Source organism: Leptonotus elevatus, chromosome 1 (assembly GCF_054856555.1).
Source record: "Leptonotus elevatus isolate MCC_2025b chromosome 1, RoL_Lele_1.0, whole genome shotgun sequence".
NCBI classification, from domain to species: Eukaryota; Metazoa; Chordata; class Actinopteri; order Syngnathiformes; family Syngnathidae; genus Leptonotus; species Leptonotus elevatus.
The window spans coordinates 54,418,026-54,427,767 of NC_141239.1; the positions used below are offsets into that span (position 1 = coordinate 54,418,026).

The window sequence follows — 9,742 nt, forward strand, 5'->3', positions numbered from 1 at the left end:
TAATGCATAATGTGCATTTTATAGTATTAGTGGAAAGGGAAAAGTATGTTTCTTAGGTTTTCTTTTTGGTGAAAATAACCTGAGGAAAAAGTAAGGGAACCCTTGGATTCAATAACTGGTTGACCCTTCTTTGGCAGCAATAACTTTAATTATAAATGTTTATTTTAGTTGTATATTAGATGTCCACAATGATCTGGATGAATTTTATCTTTACAAAACTGTTGCAGATCAGCAAAATCCCGTAGATGTGTGGCGTGAATAGCTCTCTTAGCATCTGCTGCAGCATCTTGATCAGGTTTGATTTCGGAACTTTGTATGGAAACTTGTTTAAAGCTGGAAAAGTTACAAATGTATCTCAAAGTCTTGATGTTTACCAGTCCACGGTTAAACAAATGTTCTATAAATGGACAATGAGGCAAAAAAGAATACTAGCGTGTCAGTAGCTGAAAACTTGTAGAAAACACTGGCCAACATCTGTTGATAAAGCTACCATACATAAAACATTAAACAAGACTGGGGTTTGTGTGATAATACCAAGGAGGAAACTGCTGCTGTCTAAAAAACAAAAAAATAAACACATTTGTGAAGTTAGCAAAATGAAACCCAAGTTAAGTTTAAATGCATGTTCTTGAGCAACACAGTCAAAATCCTGACCTTGACATCATCCCAATTGAGAAGCTGTGGCTATTCACACCAGTCATCCCAGAAATCTGTTAAGGAAGAGTGTCCAATAATGACCCTGATGGTTTTGCACATCTGATCTGCAACGACAGGAAATGTTTGCTTAAGGTTATTGTTGCCAAAAGAACACACACAAAACACAATGATTCTATTATTTTTCCTCCTTTTCTATGAAAGTTTACATATATAAAATATGAAAACATAATTGTGTGGTATTGGTTTAATCAAACTATATTATTGTGATTTTGATAAATTATCAGGCTAAATTTTATGACCAATTTATACAGAAATTTAAGGAATTCCAAATGGTTCACATACTTTTTGCTTCTATATTAGCGGGAAAAAAACTCAACTTAAACCGCCAGCTTTGCTCTGTGCAGTTTAAATTCCTGACCCACGTTAGAAATGGATGAATATTGTTACAGGAAAGTTCAGAGGTTAACATTTGAAGTTCTTAAATCATTTTTAAACATAAATCAGATTGTCATGCAAGTCAAAAATAGCTTGAGAATACAATTCAGAGTCAGATTCAGACAATTGTATTTATCCCACTAGGGGCAATTCATTTGTAGGTTCCCAGTCTGCAAACCCATCAACAATCAGTCCATTAACAATGATATAATGATTGACTCCTTTTGGAACATTGTGTATTAAAATGGTGTCGTCATAATTTAAAATTTGGAATGATGGCATTTGCTATACAAACTTTAGCTAAACTCATGTTGATCCTCAATTAAGTAAATACAATTAAGTTGTATTAAATACTGAATAAATGTAACATTGAAGTCCTTATGATTTTACTGAATTACGATATTGCTGAAATAGGTTGTTACAATGAAACCTAGTGAATGTGGTATTGTAAAATGTTGAAAAGTAAGTAAGTTAAACTAAGGTATATTAATACAAAAGTATATTAATGTGCTATTTAGTCTAATAATCTTCAATATTGCAGGTTATAACATCTTTAAATTGTAAGAGATTCAACATGTCTATCTGTTGTTGTTGTTGTTGTTGTTGTTGAACCGTTACCTTTGTAAAATGGATTTGTTTCCAATGTAGCTACTGGAGAACATGACGGAGGTGGTGAGGAAAGGCATTCAGGAGGCAGAACTGGAGCTTCTAAAAGCCAATGATGAGAAACTCATGGAAGAGGTAAGTGAGTTGTGCTGCATGATGTCCTGTTGACCGAACCTCATCCTGACAACCAGAACTTTTATTGACTTAAGAACCAAGATGAGTATAGTGTTGGTAAATACGTTTGTGGGAAATTATAATCACTTACTGGTGTGATGAAAAACAATTGTCTTTTTTTTTAGGGCATGCTGAGACAACTTCCTTTGGTTGGCTCTGTTTTAAACTGGCTTTCTCCCGTTCAAACTTCGATTAAAGGGAGGACCTTCAACCTGACGGCAGGTTTGTCTGTGCATGCGTATTATTTATTTCTTTATTTTTGTTCTTGTAAGTTTTTTTAAGTCCTCATATACTGAAAACAACCTCCTTACAACAGTGCGGGCCCAAGCCTCCAAGGGGCCCAAAGCAAAATTTGATTTTGGGGCCACCTATCACCGCCAATAATAGTAATTATTGTTCATTCATACTGCTATGAAGTGATTACATGTTCCACTCTTTCATTATTAATACCCTTGTAAAGCTATATGTGAGACTTGTTAGATAGCAACCCACAATGATTAAGGCCATCAAAGTAGACAAATGTTTTGCAAATTTGCAGGCAAATCTTTGAATTACTGCAATATTTGGCAAGTTCAGCAAATCCCCCTACTGGCCACAAAGAAAAGCCTGTCATGTTTTAATCTGAAATGTTAGCAAATTCAGCAACACGATCAGCCTGGGACTGATTTACATTGATACAGTACTAAGTGGGACATCCAGGCCGACCGTAAGTACCAACATAAACCAGTCATTTACTGTAAACATTATTTGATTTATTATTTTTGTTTCGAATGAAATACAACAGCAAAAAAAAAGACAGTATTAAATAAAATGCATAAAGAAATATCAAACACATCCTAAAATATGTTAATGAACAGAAATACCTGAAACAAGAAAATAATGTTATATAAATAAAATAGTTGAGTAAAAAAATGAATAATTCTGTCAGAAATTATGTATATAAAAAATGTACAAAAGCTTAAATTAAAATGGGTAAATCTGAACAATCCACAGCAATTGAATACATTTATATATACACACGAGTGCGGCAATAGGAAACTACACTGTAAAAAAAAAATTCTACAGAAACAAGCATTAGACAGTATGAAGATCCGTGTCTCTCTGTCTGTCTTCCTCTCTCTATCTCTCACTCTCACTCTCTATCTCTGGCGCTCTCGGGGCCCCTTGATGGTCATGGGGCCCAAAGCATCCGCTTAGTTCCGCTTATGCCTTGGGTCGGTCCTGCCTTACATTACCAATAAATAGGCACATATGAAGTATTTGTTTACATACAACACAGGGGGGAAAAATTGTTAGCCTTCGGTAAAGAAAGAAAAACGCACAATGATAATAAAAATAGAATGGAAAGAAGGACTTTTGCAAAATCTATATTGACAAGCCTCATCGCTTCTGTATTGAATGTCCTTTGGCCAGATGAGAGAACGCAACAACACTTTTCTGCATCCAGCTCAAGGTGTCTTGAATCTCAGCAGGGCATAATGAAGTCCTGCATGCAGTCTGGCGCTCCTCAAACCTGAAACAGCAAGAGCAGTTTGGTCACTGGGAGTGGGTCAAAATTAACTGTCGCCATGTCTCGTGTGTTAACTGAATTTTTTTTTTTATTCACATTGATTACTCGAAAAGGAAATGCAAGTTTAAATTAGTTGATGTATCCTTAATATAGTATAATATATTATTTATATTTATTGTATGACTTAGGTTCCTTGGACTCCACAGAGGTGACATACTCTACCAAGGCCCAGTCAGGCAGACCTCCCTTGAAAGACTCTTACACCCTGTCACCAGAGAGACTGCAAGGTAGCACTGTATGAGTGTGACTACTGTTGACAGACACTGCTTAGTGATATGTTTGAGGAAGGAGAACAACACTTGCTTCATGAGCAGGTGTTTGATAGGTTTTGTTCTTCCCAATGCATCTCAGCCCCCTTGTGCTCTTGATTTTCCATCACAGGTCAGAAGTTGTTTCGTCGCTCAGGTGCAGGTTCTGACTCCTGCAGTGAATCCAGCTCAGTTGGACAAGCCGAGGGGCCAACCGGCATTCAATCATCCACCTCTATATGTATACCAGAGGAGGACACTGCATGTCAATGCATTCCCGAAGAAATTCCGGATTCTTGTCAGCAGAAACAGCATGATCAGGTGGAGGACAGCACATTGTTGGAGGAGAGGAAGCTTGAAGGCCAAGAGGGCCAGACATCACCATAATGGTACCAGCCTAACTGATTCACAAGACGTTTTATACGTAAATCATGCATTTAACTGCTATGAAAGAGTAAAGTAGCTGAATTAGTTTGGTGTAATTGTCTCTCTCAAGAGTCTCTGTCCAACAAGGTCGGAAAGGTGATCAGCGGATATTGTAACACTGTGATGCTCTTTTCTAATCACTTTCACTTTTACCAATGGCTGAAGTTTGCATTTGATTAAAACACAGTTTTGGTTAACCTATCAGGATGGACCAAGATGTCCGTCTGTCCGTCCATACATCCATTCATACATCCATTCCGTGTATCCTGTTCAGGGATGTGGGGAGCAGGTTAGGGGAGAATTCAGGTCCATAAAGTAAAAACCCTGCCACAGTTTGGCTTTTAGCCACAAGTGTTTCTATTCAACTGGCAAGTAAACAAGCTTGTCTCCAGTTATTGGGTAGAAGCACATGTGGCTAAAGCCAAAGTGCTTCAGGGTTTATACTTTCTAGACTTGGATTCCAACCCTGGTGGGACGCTACAAAAGAAATGTCCCCGCCAACTTTGGGCGAAAGGCAACTTGGATTCTGGACTGGTCATAAGTGAATCACAAGATACATACAACAAAGAACTATTATAAGCAAAATAACTAATCACACTTAGATTTAAACCATCACTCAATGGGTACTGTCTTAATTGAAACTTGACACCCTCAGTGACGAGACAGACAGCTTGCATTATATTCAAGCATATAGTGGCATGCACAAAAACACATGCTGGTAAAACGTGCTGTTGTGGATACAACTGGTTGAATGATAGTTGCTTATTTTGGGATGATTAGAATAAGCATTAATTGCACTAGAATCACACAAGTAACCATTTATTCATTAGCGATAACAAATGCAAATGTTTTAAAGTGCATTCGATAAGCATTGATGAAGTGTTACACTGCTTAATGCCCCTTGAAAGCCCTCCCTTGTTAGATGCCTGTTCTTTGAGCTCTGTGGAAGATTCAAGGGCCATAAAGGCTTTGGAGAGGGAGGGATGCTAAATAATTTTCATGAAGAAATTGCTATATAATTGGGGAATGGCGTATTAGAACATCTCTGCATAGCTGTGATTGTAATGCAGAAAAGCCTGAAAGCATACAGAATGATTTTGGACACATTTGATTGCACAACATTGTGGAAATGTTATCCACGTAAGACATTTAAAATAATCTACCTTTACTTGATCTATGCAAATTGAAATAAATGATAATGCTACAGCTGCAAATGTACAAGGATAGAAAACTCTAAAAATTATGTGTATTTTGTAATTTTACCTGAACACGGTATTTGGGGAAGAGTATTCTTTATTATTCTTTTTTAAGATCCCCATTAGCTTCCACAAAGTGGTTGCTAGTCTTCCTTGGGTCCTTAATTGTAATTGTAAAGTAGGATTAAGTTATTTCGCGAAGATGACTTATATAAAATATACAATATTGGACCACATTGAAGCCATAGCCACATTGAAACTAACCTTTAAATTAGTACATGGACACTAAAAACTTTATTTTGTGTTCATCACGGCCTTCTGTCACAGAGTGAATAAATTCTTTGCATTTACAGTTTTTTGGTTGCCAAAAATATCCCACTTGACCTGGCTCAAAGTAGTTACTTTGAGAAATATCATTTATGACATTTTCCAAGTGCCATTGTTATGGCTTATGATATTGGAACTAAAATAAGGTGCGTTAAAAGTTCCAGGACGTTAGTAGAAATGCGAATATACTATAGTCTCCATAAGGGAAACCACATGCAATGATGTAGCAATTACAGTGGAATGGTTGACCGATCGTTAGAAGGAAAAAAGTGTTACCTGGGAAAAAAATATATGATTGACACATGACAATTTGTTCAAACATTTGCATTTAAAAACCCGACTAATGTCAAAATGTGGGGTGTGAGCCAATTCTACAGAGACTCATAAGAATAGCAGAGAATTGTAAATACATTCCCTTGCAAAAGTATTGGAACAGCAAGGTCCATTACTTTGTTTTTGTTGTATATTGAAGACATTTGGGTTTCAGATCCAAAAGATGACTGAGATAAAAGTTCAGAATTTTAAACAAATACAGACAGAGCACATTTTTATTTGGGGTCATTGTCTTGTTACATGATGAAGCTTCTCCCGATTACTTTGGATGCATTTTCCTGTAAATTGCCAGCCAAACAAATTGGTCTTGTAGATAGTCAATAAAGGCATGTAAGGCCGAACACTGACATTACTTCCACCATGCTTTACAAATGAGTTTGTGTGTTTTGGATCATAAGCAGATCCTTTCCCCATGCGCCCATCACTTTGGTAGAGGATACTCTTGGTCTCTTCAGTTTTTCTATAAAACTTTGTTCCAAAGCTTTTGTGTTTCGCTGTACTTTGCAAAATCCAATCTGGCCTTTTCGATTTTTGTTGTTGATGATGGGTGGTTTGCAGCTTTTGGTGTGGCCTGTATATTCTCTCAAAGTATTCTTGGAATTCGATTGAAGATTAGATTGTGATACCTCCACCTCTGCCCTGTGGAGGTTAGCAGTGAGGTCACTTCCTGTTGTCTTTGTTTCTTCACAGATCTCAAATTTTTTGTCATCAACTCCTGTTAATACCTTTGGATAACATGTTCGATGTCTGTTGCTCAGTACATTAGTTTAAAAGTTTGAAATTGTTGTATTGTTTGTGCATTAGCTCTGATTTTCCCTCTTTAATGTTTAATTTAATTTCTAATGTTAAAGCAATCGATCTAAAAGCTAACACCAGAACAACTAGAAACACACTTCAGTCACATGTACTTTTGCTCAATTGAAAACTGGGCACAAACAAAAGGTGCTCTTTCTTGAGTTGTTTAACACATCTGGATTTGAATCTCATGAAATAAAATCTGGAATTCTCAATTCTTAGTAGGTTGGTTACTTCAGCACAGCGATGTGTCTTCTCAGCTTGGAACTGTGAGTTGTCATGGTGAAAGTAGCCACAAGTTGTCCTGCCACACCTCTCACCTCTTCTCGTACACTGAACAAAGCCAACGCTACAAGATCTCTTTGTAGATGTGCTGGTTGATCTTCTGGCCAACGTTGAAGGGAACTTGTCATTTGGGTTTGAAACATAACATTTGTTGTGACACCAGTCCTGGAACATTTGTGACAACCTTTGTATTCTCTCATATGGCAGACGATGAGCCAAAACATTTTTATGTAGTGTACATTTGCAAATTAAACCAATTGGGGGTAGGGAAGCTGGTCGCAAGAATTCTTACCTTTTTGTAATCTTTTTTTTTTTTTACATGTTTATTTTATAGCAATAGTTTCAATGGGGGGGAAGGCAATTTTGTGCAGTTGCAAGGTAAACTTGTTTAAATTGGTCATTGAGCACTGACAATGTCATTACCACTTGAACCAGGTGATAGTTAGAAGTAATCAACCCTTATTTAATTACTTTGAGCCTAGTCCTTTTGGGATATTTAGATATGGTATTGAAGTACAATAGTGGATAGAAAGGCACAGAGTTGGTGAATTAAGTTATTGTGGTGAGAATGAAAATGGATTAATAAACAATTCACCTTAATTCCATTTGTAAATACTTTCTTACATGATGTACATTAATTTCACGCTTAATGATTACATGTCAGATGATGATGATAATGTAAAGTTCTGTCACTAACTTTGTAACCTTCCAAGCTTTCAACCTTGATTTAATGAAATCTCTTGTAGACCAATCTGTTGTTATGTTGTCTTATTGCATATTATGTAAATGAAAATTCCCCTTCTCAAATGCTTCTTACAGTATTGTACATTTTATTTGTATGCACATTTTGTTGAAATGTCCTAGTGTGCAGCCCACTTGCATTGGATGCAATGATACAAATGTAAAATATCCCTACTGTTGAACTACTGTAAAGTATAAACCAGGGATGGGCAACTGGCGGGTTGCCAATAACCACACTGTGAGTGGCCCATTGATTAATGATCAAGCTCAACTAATTTAAAATAATATTTAAACTTTTTTTTTTACATATATAACAAATAGATATTCAATGAGGCCAAGAAAAAATACAATCAAAACAAAATGAAAAGTGTCGGTCCGCACAAACAGAAATAAAATGATAAACATCTTTCCATTATTTCATTAGAGAATGGACAATTCCAAAAAATAATGGTAAACACAATCAGTGACCCTTCACAAAAAATTATTGTGTATGTATTTTTCATTTTATTAATAAGCCAGCATTTTGGAGGTAAAGTCCGTAAACTAGGGACTTAAACGTCAGCAATACTGGCCATATCACGAGGAAAAATTGAGTCAAATTAATTTGCACCAGTGCTGTCCTTTCATAAAGGAAGCACCTTTTCATCTCTCCTTGACCCACTGACTTAATCCAACAATGGTTAAAGAAAATGTGACATGAAGGTTAGGAAATTTGACAGGTATTAGATTTCCAATGAGTAGGCCTAACTTTTTTTTTTTTGCATATTTGGAGTGATATGTGGGACACATATAGTACCTCAATAATAATAATTTGTGATTTTTTTTTTATGGAAAATGCTCAAAATTAGTTGTTGCATTAAATAATGAGCTCAGTAGCCTAGTGGTAGAGTGTCCTCCCTGAGACTGGGAGGCAGGGTTATTGTCGTGTTGAAATGTTTCATTTTAGTTAGTTTTTATTTTGTTTTGAGTTTTGTTTTTTAAATTTAGTTAGTTTTAATTCGTTTTCAGGGTGGTTCTGTTAGTTTTATTAGTTTTTGTTATTTCATAAATGCTTAGTTTTAGTTAGTTTCAGTGTTAGTTTGTTATTTTTTTAAGTGTGTATTACTTGTGCGCAATATTTAAAAAACACCATGGGAGCAACGTCATCTGAAGGTGCTTTTCTATTGGCTGCTGCTAGATGACGTCACTTTCGTGTGACACACTATCAAATGTCCTTATTCCGGTTAAAATTAAAATAAATCATCCCCAAAGGCTCATGCATTAAGTTGATTACCAAAGACTAAAACGAAGGACGTTTTTCCTATAACTAGTTAGTTTTAGTTAGTTTTCTAAACATAAAATGTAGTTTCAGTTAATTTTCGTTTTTTTTAAACGGCTCCTGCTGCTGCTCGCCGCTCCCACAGGTGATGGGTCAAATGCAGAGAAATAATTTTTCCCCACTTAGGTGGGTGTGACAGTCAGTGGTACTTTTAACTTTAAATGCCGGATTGCTGTGCAGTAGTTTTATGCTGTCCTTGAATGATAATTTTTATGCAAGAGAATCCTTTGCACTGGGGGGGGGGGGGGGGGGGATCACACTTATGTGGTGATTTTGTTGTTTCCTTCAAGCCCATTGTTGTGGGCAAGGATAATGGTACTTTTATACAAGCATTGAGTTATCTATTAAGAAAAAAAAGGAATAGTATTAAGAGCCCATATTTTGTCCATACAAAAATATTGTTTTGTTATGCATCTGGTTAGGAAGTCCGTGGTCCAGTGTGAGTAGCGTCTTACTTTGGATAGAGCTTTGTTGAGGAGTACCAAATACCAAAATGAAACATAACTTGTCGTGGTTTCTTCGCAATAAAACTTTTCATCTAGTGTCCAACCACATGACAGATATGAAGTAAGCAAGCAAATAAAAGGTTACGTTATTAATCATAGACGCATTTGAAAATCAAAGTCAAATA

At 36.2% G+C, this 9,742-nt stretch overlaps 1 protein-coding gene across 2 annotated transcripts in view; it reads left to right on the top strand.

Annotated features, from left to right (window-relative positions):
* Positions 1-7,803, top strand: part of pdxdc1 (pyridoxal-dependent decarboxylase domain containing 1) — a 31,238-nt gene extending 23,435 nt beyond the window's left edge. For both annotated transcript variants that reach the window (XM_086070218.1, XM_086070225.1), the window contains exons 20-23: positions 1,741-1,833; positions 1,998-2,094; positions 3,571-3,669; positions 3,824-7,803. In XM_086070218.1, the coding sequence (XP_085926344.1) occupies positions 1,741-1,833; positions 1,998-2,094; positions 3,571-3,669; positions 3,824-4,077 (543 nt within the window). In that variant the 3' untranslated portion in view covers positions 4,078-7,803. The remainder of the gene's footprint in view (positions 1-1,740; positions 1,834-1,997; positions 2,095-3,570; positions 3,670-3,823) is intronic.
* The last annotated feature ends 1,939 nt before the right edge of the window (positions 7,804-9,742 follow it).